The sequence below is a fragment of the Pleurodeles waltl genome, chromosome 2_2, assembly GCF_031143425.1.
Source record: "Pleurodeles waltl isolate 20211129_DDA chromosome 2_2, aPleWal1.hap1.20221129, whole genome shotgun sequence".
Lineage (NCBI taxonomy): Eukaryota > Metazoa > Chordata > Amphibia > Caudata > Salamandridae > Pleurodeles > Pleurodeles waltl.
The window spans coordinates 196221850-196239071 of NC_090439.1; the positions used below are offsets into that span (position 1 = coordinate 196221850).

Here is a 17222-nt window from a genome sequence, read left to right on the forward strand (position 1 = left end):
GTGCTGAAGGATTGCCATCTTGCTGTGCCTGACTGTTCTGAGGAACTGATTCTCCTGCTTGACTGCGCTGCCCTGCTGACCTCTGCCCTGCTAGACTGAGCTGCCCTGCTGACCTCTACCCTGCTAGAAGACTGAAGGACTAAAGGCAACCCTAGAGTGACTCCAAGGGCTTTCTGGCTTGCCCTGTTTTTCATGAGGTGTCAGGGACATCAAAGTCCTTGCAACCATTTTACTCTTAGCAAAGGTTGCTAGAAAACTCTAGTATCCCCTCATGGGTTGTGAACAACTGAAGAGGCTATTCTATGCTCTGCACTAAAATCGTCCCCCGAAGGCGCACCCCTCTCTCAAGCTGCTGGGGAGAAATCACCAGCACCTGGCAGCGAGGCTGCCGGAGCCCGATGTGACATCATCACCGCCCAGCTGCACGCTGTGACTTGTGGAAGCAGCAACAACCCAGTGAGAGCATTGTAGCAGAGGCAGGTGCTGACAGGGACCTCGCCATTGCCTCGTGAAGATATTTTCTTTTGCCGTTGACCCGACCCAAGCATCTTCATATCACCTGATTGCACTCCACCCAGCTGATCACTCGTATTTACTTTTGACGGAGATCAGACCTGAGCGGTCCCTGTATTTCTATTTTGCGCTTCTCCCAAACCCCAGTGGAGCCCTAGTTTACCTAAAGAAGCACATTGGCTTCTAAATTACCGTAAATCCTGTATTTGTCAGAAATGTTCCTACATTCTAAAGCACTGCTTTGTTGTATTTAAAAGAGCATAACTCGATTTCTACTGATTTTATTTTTGTCGTTTTGGTCCTATTTAACTGAGATAAATATTCTCCATTTTTCTAAGCCTGTGAGAAGTCTTTATGTGGTATTTTGATTGTTTTGCTGTGTGTGTTGCACAAATATTTTACACATTGCCAATTAAGTTAAGACTGCCTGCTCTGCGCCAAGCTACCAAAGGGGGAGCACAGGTTAATTTAAAGTGTGTATCTGACTTATCCTGACCAGGGTCGTGGTTCCTGCATGTATAGGGTGGGTACTTGGACAACCAGAAACCCCATTTCTAACAGCTCGTTAATGTCCTGCTTGAGTAACAATTCAAGTTCTTTTTCAACAGCTTCTTGTAGATGAAAAGCAATTTGTCTATGCCTCTTAGAAACAGGACAGACATCCTCATTAATATGCAGCTTTACTTTCATAGTCTTAAACTTTCATAAATTATGAAACAACGAAGGTAATTGACTTACTATTTCATGATGAGCATTCATGTTGTAATTCACGGAAATCAGTCCTGTATCAGCGGCTGTTCTGAAACTGAGAAGACAGGCGCTTGATGTGTATCATAAAGCACATGGATGGGTGCTTGCATCTTAATTATCTTGTGTCATTGTTGCTATAAATGAACCATTACTTTTTATGGGCATTGATGCAGCCCATGTATACACTTTGGTTTTCGATGGCATAAGCCGGGGTAGTGGAGATAGTTCATTGTATTTTTCATCAGACATTATGTTTATCGATGCACAAGATAGTTCATTGTTTTTTTCATCAGACATTATGTTTATCGATGCACCACTGTTGATAATGAAAGGTATCGAACAGCCATTTATTTTCAATGTAATCTTTAGACAGTGTTTGTATGATTTTGGTGCGTTGGCATGGCAACATTTCTTCGACTAACATTTTTCTTCACATGTGGCCAGTCCAACGTGCACACGTTTCTCTGAGGTAAGCATTGACATGGCATAACCATCTTTCTCACTTTCACTTGAAATTGAGGCGGAAGAACTGTTTGACAATGATTTAGATGACAATCAACTTTGTTCAGTGTCGATTTGCCTCTACTGTTGTCGCCGCTTGGACTTGTGGGCGTGTATTGAGCATTGATTTTGCAACATTCTGACGGTCATTTTATCTTAGCACTATGATGCACTTAGACCTTTTCCTTTGCTTTACAAACCGTGACAAAATGGTTCTCTTTCCTACAGCCTTTACATATCTGTCCAATGACCTTCATGTGGAAATGAAAAGCCACATCTAAAACATAAGTTATTTTTACATGTAGACATCATTTTGTGTCCTTCCGTCGTTTGCTTTGGCTTACTCGTCACACTCATGACTGATTCACTCTGTGCACCTCCATGTCAGCAGCCTGTCTTTCAGCAAGCTCTTCAGCTCTAGCAGCCATTAACTCTCACTCCAGACTGAGTTTCTCTCAGCACTTGTCATCTGAATGAATCCGACAAGCATCCGTCAGTAACTCTAAGACGCATAGCTTCATCATTAAATTTATTGAACTTAAAGTGTTTCAGTGTATCGAGTCTCTCAGCAAATTCTTCGATGGCTTCACCAACTTTTGGTGTTCTTTGCAAATGTATCCTTCATAATCAATGTTTAGTTCTATATTGAACTTGAGATTCAAAGCTGCTTTAATCTGACAGTATGCAGCTTTGTCTGTTCTCAGCATTTTCTTTATGACTTCTTTCACACCATTGCTGTAGGAAGGTAGCCTCTTTCTAGCCTTGTTACCCCCACTTTTGGCCTGTTTGTGAGTATATGTCAGGGTGTTGTCACTGTCTCACTGGGATCCTGCTAGCCAGGGCCCAGTGCTCATAGTGAAGACCCTATGCTGTCAGTTTGTTTGTTATGTGTCACTGGGATCCTGCTAGCCAGGACCCCAGTGTTCATACGTTTGTGGCCTATATGTGTTCCCTGTGTGGTGCCTAACTGTATCACTGAGGCTCTGCTAACCAGAACCGCAGTGTTTATGTTCTCTCTGCTACAGGCTAGTGACTAAATTTACCAATTCACATTGGCATACTGATACACCCATATAATTCCCTTGTATATGGTACTGAGGTACCCAGGGTATTGGGGTTCCAGGAGATCCCTATGGGCTGCAGCATTTCTTTTACCACCCATAGGGAGCTCAGACAATTCTTACACAGGCCTGCCACTGCAGCCTGCGTGAAATAACGTCCACGTTATTTCACAGCCATTTACCACTGCACATAAGTAATTTAAAAGTCACCTAGATGTCTAACCTTCACCTGGTGAAGGATGGGTGCAAAGTTACTTAGTGTGTGGGCACACTGGCACTAGCCAAGGTGCCCCCACATCGTTCAGGGCAAATTCCCGGGACTTTGTGAGTGCGGGGACACCATTACACGCGTGCGCTATACATAGGTCATTATCTATGTATAGCGTCACAATGGTAACTCCGAACATGGCCGTGTAACATGTCTAAGATCATGGAATTGTCACCCCAATACCATTCTGGTGTTGGGGGGACAATTCCATGATCCCCCGGGTCTCTAGCACTGAACCCAGGTACTGCCAAACTGCTTTTCTGGGGTCTCCACTGCAGCTGCTGCCAACCCCTCATACAGGTTTCTGACCTCCTGGGGTCTAGGCAGCCCTGGCCCAGGAATGCAGAACAAAGGATTTCCTCTGAGAGAGGGTGTTACACCCTCTCCCTTTGGAAATAGGTGTGAAGGGCTGGGGAGGAGTAGCCTCCCTCAGCCTCTGGAAATGCTTTGATGGGCACAGATGGTGCCCATCTCTGCATAAGCCAGTCTACACCGGTTCAGGGATCCCTCAGCCCTCCTCTGGTGCGAAACTGCACAAAGGAAAGGGGAGTGACCACTCCCCTGACCTGTACCTCCCAGGGGAGGTGCCCAGAGTTCCTCCAGTGTGTCCCAGACCTCTGCCATCTTGGAAACAGAGGTGTTGGGGGCACACTGGAGTGCTCTGAGTGGCCAGTGCCAGCAGGTGATGTCAGAGGCTCCTTCTGATAGGCTCTTACCTCTCTTGGTAGCCAATCCTCCTTCCTTGGTAGACAAACCTCCTTTTCTGGCTATTTAGGGTCTCTGCTTTGGGGAATTCTTCAGATAATGAATGCAAGAGCTCACCAGAGTTCCTCTGCATCTCCCTCTTCGATTTCTACCAAGGATCGACCTCTGACTGCTCCAGGACTCCTGCAAAACTGCAACTAAGTAGCAAGACAACTACCAGCAACATTGTAGCACCTAATCCTGCCGGCTTTCTCGACTGTTTCCAGGTGGTGCATGCTCTGGGGGTAGCCTGCCTTCACCCTGCACCATAAGCTCTGAAGAAATCTCCTGTGGGTCAACGGAATCTTCCCCCTGCTAACGCAGGGACCAAAAGACTGCATCACTGGTCCTCTGGGTCCCCTCTCATCCTGACGAGCGTGGTCCCTGGAACATAGCAACTCTGTCCAAGTGACTCCCACAGTCCAGTGACTCTTCAGTCCAAGTTTGGAGGAGGTAAGTCCTTGCCTCCCCACGCTAGACTGCAAAGCTGTGTACTGCGTGATTTGCAGCTGCTCCGGCTTCTGTGCACTTTTCCAGGATTTCCTTCGTGCACTGCCTAGCCTGGGTCCCCAGCACTCCGTCCTGCAGTGCTCAACCCTCTGAGTTGGCCTCCGACGTCGTGGCACCCTCTTTTGTAACTTTGCGTGGACTCCAGTTCACTAATCTTCTAAGTGCCTGTTGGGGTACTTCTGCAGGTGCTGCCTGCTTCTGTGAGGGCTCTCTGAGCTGCTGAGCGCCCCCTCTGTCTCCTCCTCCAAGGGGCGATATACTGGTCCTTCCTGGTCCTCAGCAGCACCCAAAAACCTGTGGCATGACCCTTGCAGCTAGCAAGGCTTATTTGCGGTATTTCTGCGTGGGAACACCTCTGGAAGCTTCATCGTGACGTGGGACATCTGTCTTCCAAAGGAGAAGTTTCTAGTCCTCTTCGTTCTTGCAGAATTCCAAGCTTCTTCCATCCGGAGGCAGCTTCCTTGCACCTTCATCCGGGGTTTCCTGGGCTCCTGCCTCCCCTGGACACTGTTGCGTCTATTGGACTTGGTCCTCTTGCCTTGCAGGTCCTCAGGTCCGGAAATCTGTTGTCAGTGCACTGCTGGTGTTTGTTGTTCTTGCAGAATCCCCCTATCACGACTATTGTGCTTTCTTGGGGTAGTAGGTGTACTTCACTCCTACTTTTCAGGGTCTTGGGGTGGGGTATCTTGGACACCCTGACTGTTTTCTTACAGTCCCAGTGACCCTCTACAAGCTCCCATAGGTCTGGGGTCCATTCGTGATTCGCATTCCAGTTTTGGAGTATATGGTTTGTGTTGCCCCTAGACCTATGCTTGCCTATTGCAACCTATTGTAATTCTACACTACACGGGTAATCGCCCATCTCAGTGGAACTGAATACACTGATGCCCCAAAATTGAATGGCATCAGGGTACCTGCAATCATGTTTGCAGATGACACCCTGCTGCTGTCCAAAACCCCCATGGGGATACAGAGGATCCTTGATTCTTTTGTGGCTTTTTGCATAGATAGGGGGTTAGAAATCAATGTTAACAAAACCAAGTTTATGGTTATGAACCCAACCCCAAGATCACGCCCGAACCCCTTACTGGGAGCTTCACGTCTAGAGAGAGTCTCCACCTTTGAATATCTAGGTGTAACGTTGAATGAAACCATGTCCTGGGGAACTCACCAGACTAGGGTTAATCTTAAATTAGTGCAGACCACTGGTGGCATTGCTCGGTTGATGAGAAGCTCCACATATCGACCGCTGGGGCCGCTTATCCAGATATACAAGGCACAGGCTAGAGGAGCTTTGATGTACGGGGCGGAACTGTGGGGTCATACAGCTTCCTGCAGTTTGTCTATAACTGAGAACAACTTCATTAGACAGATAGTAGCACTCCCGTCCAGTACTCCGCTCCTCCCCCTGAGGATGGATCTGGGTCTGAGACCAATAGCAGATGAATTAGGTCTCAGACCCATAGTCTTCTGGCGAAGGCTATGGAGCACCGAGGAACTCTCTTCTTATAGGGCGGAACTGAGGGAGTTTTTAACCCACCCTAAAGCTCTACAGATCCCGTGGATAAAATATATAAAAAAGTCCTGTATGGGATTGGGCCTCCCTGACCTGTGGTCGGATCCAGCTAACGCCTCACTAAGGATCCCACGAAGAGCTTTGGTCAGTGCTTACCACGAGCAGAAATTAGCTATGGCCCTAGTCTGCAAGAATGAGGGGTCATTAACATCTGTATTCGCGCAAAGCAAGGACTCATACCGCCTGGAGAGGGTTCTGGATGCTATGTCTCCTGTGCTGGCCAGGAAGCTATTTCTCCAATGGAGATATGGTACATTGCCTCTGCGATCTTACACCTGCTCCTGGTCCACACTGCCATCTACCAAGCTATGTCCGACATGTGTGGGAGCAGAGGAAAGCGATCTGCATGTGGTCTTGTTTTGTCCAACTTACAAGGCCGCCAGGAAATATTGGCTCCTACCACTTATTAGAAACCTTGGTTTTAGGGAGTACCTCCCGGTGTACAGAATTTTAAAAACTGATGTTTCAGGTCCAATTGTGTTTGCACTAGCCAAATTCCTTACCAATGTCTGGCATATTCGTACCCGTATTTTAAAGTTGCAGGCTCCTATCTAACTTTAAGTTACTATTTAAATTGTATGGTTTTTTATCTGATGTGTTTCCTGTTTACTTTTCCTTGATGGTTTTACATGTTCATATGTGTGTTTTTTGTGTACATCTTTTATGGTCAAAATGGCCGAAATAAAGATTAATTAATTAATTAATTAATTAATTAATTAATTAATTCTACACTGTTTGCATTACTTTTCTGACTCTTACTTACCTGATTTTGGTTTGTGTACATATAACTTGTGTATATTACTTACCTTCTTACTGAGGGTACTCACTGAGATACTTGTGGCATATTGTCATAAAAATAAAGTACCTTTATTTTTAGTAACTCTGTGTACTGTATTTTCTTATGATATTGTGCATATGATATAAGTGGTATAGTAGGAGCTTTGCATGTCTCCTAGTTCAGCCTAAGCTGCTTTGCCATAGCTTCCTTCTATCAGCCTAAGCTGCTAGAAACACCTCTATTCTACTAATAAGGGATAACTGGACCTGGCACAAGGTACCCACTACAAGCCAGGCCAGCCTCCTACAATCACAAGCAAGATTTTTTAGATATTTGATAGCCTTTCTGTTATCAGTCTCTTCAAGTGCATCAATGAAATCATCAAGTGTCTCTATCCAAGCAGTCAATTTATCGCCAATATTTTGCTTTGTGGCTGTATCGAAAGGTGATGGTGGTTTCAGAAAGGCAGCAGCATGGTTACTAGTTATGGGAGTTGCTGACATTGAGGGTGGAGCTCTTTCAGATGCTGTCTGATGTCCACTAGGACCTGTTTCATCTGCGCCATCACTGAGGCCCTGTGAAGAGTCAGCCTCCGGGTCATCTTAGACAGTCTTTGGGACTTTGACCCACTTTTTGGTTTCCATTGGAGCCCTTTCACTTTTGAAGACCTCTATAGTTATTCTGAGCCACCGCCAGGCTCCTTGGCTGGTATGCAGCTTCAGGTATGGGCAGCTCAGTAAGAACACCCCCTTTGCTTCGTCTTGGGTCTCCTCACCCTGTGCTGAGGTTGGAAAGCTCCACTTATCAAGACTCTGATAAGTATAATGACAGTATGCTTCCTTCTTACTTGTTAGGTCAGCCAGTGCAGCTATATATTTTGTTAGTATTTGAGTACAGCAGTTTTTAGCGCTTCCTTTCTGTATCTGTACATAAGTGCCTTTTTCAGTAGCTCTAGGTATAATTTACAATTTTATCTTACGTGGCAGCACGGTACCTTTATATATGGCCTGGCCAGCAGGTTCTCGGCTCGCGACGTGTAAATTCTTTACAATGCTTTTTTTTTGTCTTCAACAGCCTCACAGCGGCTAGAGCTGTGCTTTGACTCCACAATCATGAAGTGTCAATTCCGTACTTAGACAGGGACACATGTGGCATGCACGAGCAGTTTACTTGGACCATGGTAAACTCTCTGGGAGAGCACGATTTTTCTTCGGGTTACTTATCCCCTATCTCGTTGCCACGTGCAGAGCCCTCCCCAGCCTGAGTACAAGCCAATGACTACGCTACACACAAAGCTGGATATTACATGTCTTTATTCTTCTGCGTGTAACTGCGAACACACTATTCTAAACCAAGCTTTCTTTGCATTCTGCTCTTACAGCAATTTCACACTTCTATGGAGTCCATTCAGAGCCAAAAGTATTCCGTCATAAAGCTTGCAATACACTACACTAGCTTTTAATGATTCCAATGTATACAATGTTTTTTTTGTATTTGATTTTTTGTGTTTACAGAATGCATTTAAGTCCATACAAACCATGCACAAAAGAATGTAACTGATGTAGTAATCTCTTTGACTTTTTTGTATGTTTGTGATGGTGAAATTCTCAGGCACTTTAGTAGTGGAATTGGCTTAATTTTTTTAAAGTATGTACATACTTCCAAATATTGTACATGTTGTAAATTGAATATTTTCCATTTTTAGATATGCCATGTGTGCAAGCAAAGTATAGCCCCTCACCACCAGAATCCAGTTATGCAACTCAACCATATGTTTATGGGTCTGACTTCGACTCTGAGATCACGAACCCAGATTATACAAAATTAAGCCTGGATTTAAGCAGTTCAGAAGTTACAGCAACAGCTACCACATCCCTACCTAGTTTCAGTACCTTCATAGAGGGTTACTCTGGAACCTATGACTTCAAACCCTCCTGCTTGTACCAAATGCAATCTTCAACTCATAGACACCTAATCAAAATGGAAGATACGTCTATCCATAGCTACCACTCCTCCATTTCAGCAGAAACAGAAGATACCATGCCCAGCACCTCAGTTTATTTTAAACAGTCCACGCCATCAACCTCTGGATTTTCAACTCATCATATGTCTATTTGGAAAGAACCTCACTTACTGCCACAAACCCAGACTTGTGAGACCAATAGCCATTTGATGGAAGCCCCAGTGAAAGTGTCTCCCCCACAATTTCCATTGTTCCAGTTTAAGCACTCTCCACCCCATACCCCTACTTCTGGATCCCACATGTGCTATGATCCGACCCACAACTTGCCAATGGTTGTTGAACAATGCACTGAGCAGCCAGTTATGGAAACACATTCCTTTCCTCTTCAGTTGGCTAAAGGATCTGGTCTTACCTTTTCATCACTTTCTCTAAACCAAGGCTCAAGCTTTCAGGGAGGCAGCGGCCTACCCTCTCCTCAGAGCAGGAATTCTTCGACTGGGGAGGGAACATGTGCTGTTTGTGGAGACAATGCAGCCTGCCAACACTATGGTGTCAGAACCTGCGAGGGATGTAAAGGTTTCTTTAAGGTAAGATGAGGACAGTCTGTAACTCTGAAATGAGGAAGGATTTGTTGTCAAATGGTATCAAATTGTCTGAGTGTTGTAGTAAATAGTATTATTTTACTATTACTCATAGTAATTGACAATGAGTTTGACTTAAAAATGGAAGAAAAGTTCTAAAATGCAATACTGATATACTTTGATTTTCATCATTATTTGAACATGTGAAAGGAAAAATGGTGCATAAATAAAGAGCTATTTTCCCCTCGGGTTAAGCTGACAAAAAGGTATTTGGCATTTGCAAGCCAACGCAACTGACTTTACAAACGCATATTATTAGTTTGTAATACACAGATGTGCATTGCCACTGCAAATAGCAATGCACGCAATACAATTTTTTGCAAGTGGCAAGAGAGTGGCAAATGGGATATGCGGTACCCTACCAATTTCTACTTAATTACCATTCATAAAGATGTCGATGTGTACTCCACTGTCCACGCACAGCCCTTTGTACATTGAAGACCCAATTATGTGGCAAGGTTAATGCAAATTCTGCAGTTTAATACGGCACATTTTTTAATATTATTCATTATTGTGTCATGTTTACAAGTTAACACTGTCTGGACAAAATGTCCCTTTATTAGTACAAGTTTAACGTCCAAATCCAGCAATAAGCGCCTGAAAAGTGACCAGTCAACCTTTGCATAGGGCTTTCCACTGAGCTATAACACCTGTTGGTGCATTTTTACTAACTTTTGATGCAGTCAAATTAGGAATATTTTTTTGTTAAACTCTGCAAATTATGCTGCAGGTGATGAATTATGTGGCAAATCTATAACAACGCAGGAAATGCCAGGGCCTTAGAATTCCAGTGGCCCTATGTATAGCTATAAGAGTAGAGGTACTGGAGTTGTGCGGGGTTGATGTACTAGGCTGTAGCCAGGGGTTAAGGTACTGGATTACGGGTTGGGTCATTGGCATGTAGGATGGGTAGAGTTAATAGGGCATATTTAGGCACAGAGTTAAGAGGATAGAGATGCGAGTAGAAGGATTACGGTTAGTTAGATGTATGAATGTGCTGGTAGGGTATAAGTAGTACTTCGTTGGTGGGCTAAATGTAACATGGCATAAGTAGGTGTATGGACAGAGGTACGAGGGTAAAGTCAGAGGTACAGTTGGAGTAGAGGTACAAGGGCCTAGGCAAGGGCAGAGTTACTAGGTAATGACAGGTATAAATGACAAAAAGAGGGCAATCAGCTTGGTTCAAGAAGAGGTTGAAACAGAAGAGATGGGATGAGAGAAATGCATGGGAGTTATCCTCACTAACAACAAATTATTAAAAAGGGAGAACAAAGAATGGGGTGCAGAGGTTTTATGTGATCATAGACGAAAGGTCTTGAGTATATTGTTTCCTTAATAATGGCATTCATCGGGATGGATTTACCATTTTGGGAATACCATTCAGTTGGAAAAATATGAAGAAACAGATTTGTGGCAAAGGTTTCTGCATTACATGTTTCCATATGTGCGTTTTTCCTCCAGAACCACACACGACAATGGCAATTATGCCATCCATGACTGTTTTTAATTACCATTCCCAACCTTCTGTATGTAATATAATTTGCTATTCTCTAGTCCTACAAATGTGACTATTTGTAGGTTCGAGTAAAAAGCTAATGTATATTTAATTGTAATAAGAGCAGCAGTAACCAAGCGCGTGAACCAAGTAGAAAATTGTTCCCCAAGGGATATTAAATAGGAGATAATGTAATCCCTAGACATTTGACGCAATGACCTGGTAATTTTCAGACATGATTTTATCATTCAAAATTGGCTGTCTCTTTAGACTTGCTTCAGAAAAAAGCAAGATTAGTTTTATTGTCAGCAGCTAACACTAATAAATTTGTTTTTTCCTGCAGGCTAATATGTAAGAAAATTAGTTTTATCAAATTATTCAAATTGCACTGTCACATTTCACATTGTAATTAAAATACTTCATGTCAGGTTCAATTGAATATTTTATGTACATTTCTCCCTCCAGAGAACAGTACAAAAAAATGCAAGATATGTATGTTTGGCAAGCAAAAACTGTCCAGTGGACAAGCGACGCCGGAACCGCTGCCAGTACTGTAGATTTCAGAAGTGTCTCAGTGCTGGCATGGTTAAAGAAGGTATTTGATTATTTAACCTGTTATTGCGGCTGCGATTCAATTATCAACTCTTGTTAGTACAAAAAAGTATAACTACAATTTTATCTTAACAACTTTGTGCACTGTATTGCTTATGGTCTTTGGAAACTTAACATGCAATGTCTGTCTTTCACTTAAAATGTTATAGTTCTATATCAGTTGGAGTTTGTAGGTTGGACACTATGTTTCATTAATAAATCAGAGTTAGTGTTTATGATGTCGTGTTTGCAGGAGTTTATTTTACATGATTCATTTTTATTTGTATAAGACATGGGATGTTATCTCTTGATTTTCTGATCACCTCATTGTAAAGAATATCATATGACAGTTATGTGGAAAATGCCATTCGAGAAATTGGAAATGTATTATTGTTTCTCAATCTCTAGTTCCTGTTACAGAAAACAACACATATTAAGCTCGTTTTTAAGATTACATTTCAACAGGCACGTTTTAGCAGGACATTTGTAAACCAGTATGTGCCAGCTAAATCTTATTTTGTTTATTTAGTCTTTGACGTTCTACAGCCTATTCAAAAGTAGTCCTTTAACCTAACTGGCATTTTGTTTTTCGTTTTGACACATTTTACGATTCTATTTTTCTATAATAGAAATAATAGACATGTCTCGATCGCAAACAGACATTTGTATATTTTAACAATACAATATAAATATAGGCAGATCAAAGTCATGTTTTTTAAGAGTAGGCTTTAATACGCTGCTAGAAAACAAATGTTCTGCTTCTTTAACTCGTGCTTTTTTGTTTGTGAATCGTATAGATATATGCATGGATGTACACGTACTTGTCAAATTATGAAGCTTGGGGAAAGATTAACTGAAGTATTTTGTGATCGTAAGCTCAGCGGCTCAACTGCAAAACTCCTTTTTATAAGGTACATAACTAATGTTACAAGTCGGAAAAGTTTTTCGACTGATAAAATTGGTATTGTGACCCATGTCGAATCACAGTTGTGAAGGGTCTTGAAAGGGGCGTTCCTTCAAAATTGCAATTTGGCAATTCGACCGCAATTTCATTCAGAAACCATTGATCTGTTGATGACTCATCACAGTGCTTAATTTGAGACGGTGGTTTCCGGTGCAGGGCACCAGCACTTATTTTTGGGGGACGGCACTTCTGCAGCAAACATTTACTGCGAGAAAAAGACATATATGGGAAAAGGGGAAGAATAGAAAAAAGAAAAAAAGTGTCACAAAGAGAGAAAGCAGAAAGCTGCAACAGTGAGCTGAAGGTGCAGGGAGTGTCTGTAAAGAGGCCTAAGATGGCTTTAGGATTAGGCTGCCGCATTCAGTGGGCGCATATTTAATTGAAGCAGCCACAATTTTCTAAGAAAAGCTTTAGGCACTTCTCCTCAAAGGAGGGAGTAACCAGTTCTCAAAGTGGAAGGGGTCTCCTTAAGACCCCATTCCCTTTCGGGAATCTTGTTTGCAGGCTCAGAAAGGGTAGTTTGTGGCCGAGGGGGCCACTGCCTTCTCAATCAATCAATCAAGCAGATAGTTTAAAGCACACTGCTCACCCATTTGGTCCCAAGGCGCTGAGGGGTGTGTCCTCGGAGATCAGTTGAAGAGCCAGGTCTTGAGGTCCTTCCTGAACTGAGGCAGTGATGGCGACTGTCTGAGATGAAGAGGTAAGGTTTCCAACCTGTTGTTGACCGGTGTGTGAAAGATCTTCAAGTGGGGAGGTCTGGAATAGGAGTACGAGGTGATATGGTGGTTGAGGTAGCTGGATCCGCAGTTCTGGAGGGCTCTGTAGGTGTGTACGAAGAGTTTGAAGTTGATTCTCTTCTCAACGGTGAGCCAGTGGAGTTTGTTCAGGTGTTCTGTGATGTGTTCTCAGCAGGGCATGTCTAGGACAAGTCTGGCTGCGGCGTTCTGGATTTGTTGCAGTTTGCCCCGGTTCTTCTTGTCGGTTTTGGCATAGAGGGAGTTGCCATAGTCAAGTCTGCTCGTGATTCGTGTGTGTGTCACGGTTTTTCGGCAGTCGGTTGGTATCCATCTGAAGATCTTCCATAGGAATCCAATGGTTGGGAAGCAGGTTGAGGCAACGCAGTTGATCTGTCTGGTCATGGTCAGCGTTGAGTTGAGGATTATGCAGAGGATTCGTGTGTGGTCTGTGGGGGTGGGGGGGCCTGCCGAGTGTTGAGGACCACCAGGAGTCGTCCCAGGCTGAGGAGTAAGGTCCCAGGTTGAGGATCTCAGTTTTTTCGAAGTTCAGCTTAAGGCAGCTCTCCCTCATCCAGGTGGTGACTGCTTCCATCCCATCCCTGAAGTTCTTCTTGGCTTTTGAGGGGTTCTCGGTCAGGGAGATGATCAGCTGGGTGTCATCTGCGTAGGAGATGATGTTCATACCATAGTTCCAGACTATAGGGGCGAGCAGGGTCATGTAGATGTTGAACAGCGTGGAGCTCAACAATGATCCTTTGGGTACTCCACAGCAGATGCCAGTAGGTTCTGACAGGTGTGGCGTGAGTCTTTCTGTGTCCTGCCTGCAGGAAGGAGTGTATCCATCGAAAGGCCTTTTCGCATATGCCTGCTGCGTGGAGTCTGGTGCATAGGGTGGGGTGAGATAGTGTATCGAAGGCAGCTGAAAGATCAAGTAGGATGAGGGCTGCTGCTTGTTCGCAGTTGAGGAAGGAGCGGATGTTATCTGTGGCGGCGAGCAGGGTGGGACATTTTTCCAAATGGGGAAACTCTTTTTTTTTTTAAAGCAGTGCTAGTTCCTTTAAGGAGCTCAGACTGCTTTACAAAAAAAGTTTCCCGTGTGAGAATATAAACACAGGGATGGGAGTCAGCTGTGACGCAGGCATCCTTGCGTTAGTTGTTAGTAGCCAATCATATGGGGGTGCCAATTGAGACCTGCTGAATTAATAGTCATTAGGCAGGTCAATCTGCGACTCCCTGCGAATGGTAATTTTGCAAACTGACCTAATAGTACAAAGGTCAGTTTGCAAAATAGGAGTCCATTCAAAAACAGTCAATGCACAGTTTGTGACCTTATTGCGAATGGACTGTTAGTACATTGGGCTTCAAGGGCCAGATGTATCACCATCTTGTAATGCGACTCGCAATTTGCAAATTCTAGCAAATCACAAATTGTGAGTCGCAATACAAAATGTACAGCAGTGTCTTCTACACTGTTAAGTGGTTCGTAGTGGTTGGCAAAGGGACCGCCTCATCACTATTCATGAGGCAGGTCGTGACTTGCGACCCATGATGAATGGCTACAATCTCAGGGATGGTGACCTGCTGGGGTCAGCAGATCACCATGCCTGTGACTGCTTTTTCAATAAAGCATTTTTTTTGTAATGCAGCTCATTTTCCCTAAAGCAAAATGGGATGCATTACAAAACGAAAACTAAGATCACTGTTTGCCCTTAAAAATTGTTTGCACCCCCATGCGCAAAGAGGAATAGGTCCCTTCGGGACCCCTTCCTGTTTGTGAATGGGTTAACATCAACTTAAAGTTAATGGTAATTACGATTGTTTTGCGACCGCATTCCTGGTTGCAAAACAATCATACATGTGACTGCGAGTCGCTATTAGGAAAGGACGCCCTTGGCATGTCCCTCTCTAATAGCGAGTTGCAAACCCATTTTGCAAGTCGATAATAGGCTACCATCTCGCAAAATGGGGATAGTACATTCCAAACAGCCTTTTACTGGTCACATACGGCCTAATGGGCCATTTGCAACCAGTAAAAGGTCTTCATACATCTGGCCCCAAGTCTCTTCTCGTGCCTGCATGTCTGCAAGATTATTGACAACTTGAATGTTTGTGTATACTCTGTTGAGACTCCTTCATTATTCTTCGCGGGAAGCAGCCTTTACTATGCGGCCGGAGCCACGCGGGCCGTAACCATGCAAGCACTACCATGCTTGCCGGAACCATGCATGTGCCTGAACCACGCAAATGCCTGGGTAAGGCACCATGCATATGCGTGGTTCAGGCACACAGCGGGAACAGCCGGAGAGGATTGCAGTGGCCAGGTGGCAATGGCTGGGGCGGGTGGGGGGATTTTTAAAGACAGGGCATTTTAGAGTTCAGGGTGGGGATGGAGAGTCTGGGAAGTTTTAGGGCAGGGTAGGTCTTAGTGTTCAGGGCAGGAGGTCAGGGTAGTTTCTAGGACAGGGCGGGTGGTTTTAGAGTTCAGGATGGGGCGGAGGGTCAGGGCAGTTTTAGGACAGGGTAGAGTACGTTTCAGGGTTCGGGGGAGTTAGGGGGTTCGGTAGTTCTTAAGACAGGGCTGGATAGGTTTTAGGGCTTAGGGCAGGGGTGAGGTGTCAGGGTAGTTTTTAAGACAGGTGGGGTATGTGTTAGGGTTCAGGGTGGGGGTGCAGGGGTCGGGCAGTTTTAAGGACAGGACAGGGTAGTTTTTTGGACAGCTTAGGGTAGGTTTTAGGCTTTAGGGCGGGGTGGGGTAGTTTCTAGGACAGGGCTGGGTAGGTTTTAGGGTTTAGGGTCGGGGTAGTTTTTCGGACAGGGCTGGGTAGGTTTTAAGGTTCAGGGTAGGGGCAGGGGGTCGGGGTTGTAATACACAACCATGCATATACCTTTACTAGGCATGCTTTTACGACGAAATTAGTTGTAAAGACATGCGTGGTAAAGGCATGCATGGTAAAGATGCCGTCATGGTTCTGACCCTGTTCTTAAGCCATGCGTTGTTCTGCCATGCCTAGTTGTGCCATACAACCTTCTTTCAACATTGAAAAAGATTTTAATATAACCTTCGGTGCAGCAGAAAACCAGTCTGAAAACGGCCCGAGGTGGTTGTATGCTTTCTCCCAATGTCTATCTAAACAGACAATCACTTTGATTTTCCCTCAATATCTTCCTCGCTTGTAAGATTTGTTTTACTTATATATATATATCAGTCGGTGGTAGTTATAGTTAGGACCATATTTAAATTGAAAAGTGTTTTATGGCTTGCCTATATCTTTGGCGCAGTTTGACGAACCTTCACAAAATTTTCCAATAAAGTGTTCGAGTCAATCTTGTCCTCCATGGGTAGTTTCGGGGTGATAAGTCAAGCGGGGACAAGAAAAATAGGGGGCAAAAACCATGCGTTTCCCATTAGAATTCCCATAGGGATTTTAGACACAACTACAGCCCAAACTGCTGGATGGAATTACACCAAATTTAGCAGAAAGTTAGCTCCTAGTTCAGAAAGAGTGCTTTTTGGTGTAAATCCATTCTGTACTTTTTGAAATAGTAAAAAAATCGAAATATAGATTTCTAGAGGTATAAGGGGATCGCAAATAATGAACGCGTGCAAGGAAATGTAGAGCTCTGATTGGCTGCCAACACTTCCATTTTGGACTCGGCTGAAAAACAGATTAAAAGAAAAGGGGCCAGAGTATGTACACCACGACCCCCTAGTTCTGGTGCTGGGTTCCCAGAGTAAATAGGCATTTTTTTTTTTAAATGATGCCGCAAATTTGTGGTAGATCCACAACTTTGTGGCTAAAATTTTAAAAAAATCTAAGGGCAGTCACGCGTGCCTGTTTTTAAGAAACCAGTGGGTGGGCCAGGTCCAGGTGGCATTTTGAAGTAAAGGAGGGGGCGCATGGGGCCCCACTCTTAGGGAAGTTTGATGCCACAGGGGCCACCACCTCGCCGGGGCTTATTTACAATTTTATGCAGGGAACTACGTGGCCCCCCACAGCCCCGGAGACCACCACCTCCCTGGGGCAATGATTTAATTGTAAGCAGGGGGGTTGTGCCTGCAGCCCCGGGGACCACCACCTCCCTGGGGCTGTCATAAAATATAAGGTAACTATAACTCGCGCCCTCGCCAT

At 44.3% G+C, this 17222-nt stretch overlaps 1 protein-coding gene across 1 annotated transcript in view; it reads left to right on the forward strand.

Moving 5' to 3' along the window:
• The first annotated feature begins 8408 nt into the window (after positions 1 to 8408).
• Positions 8409 to 17222, forward strand: part of NR4A3 (nuclear receptor subfamily 4 group A member 3) — a 1945388-nt gene continuing 1936574 nt past the window's right edge. The window contains exons 1-2 of the mRNA XM_069218875.1: positions 8409 to 9251; positions 11266 to 11395. Of these exons, the coding sequence (XP_069074976.1) occupies positions 8409 to 9251; positions 11266 to 11395 (973 nt within the window). The remainder of the gene's footprint in view (positions 9252 to 11265; positions 11396 to 17222) is intronic.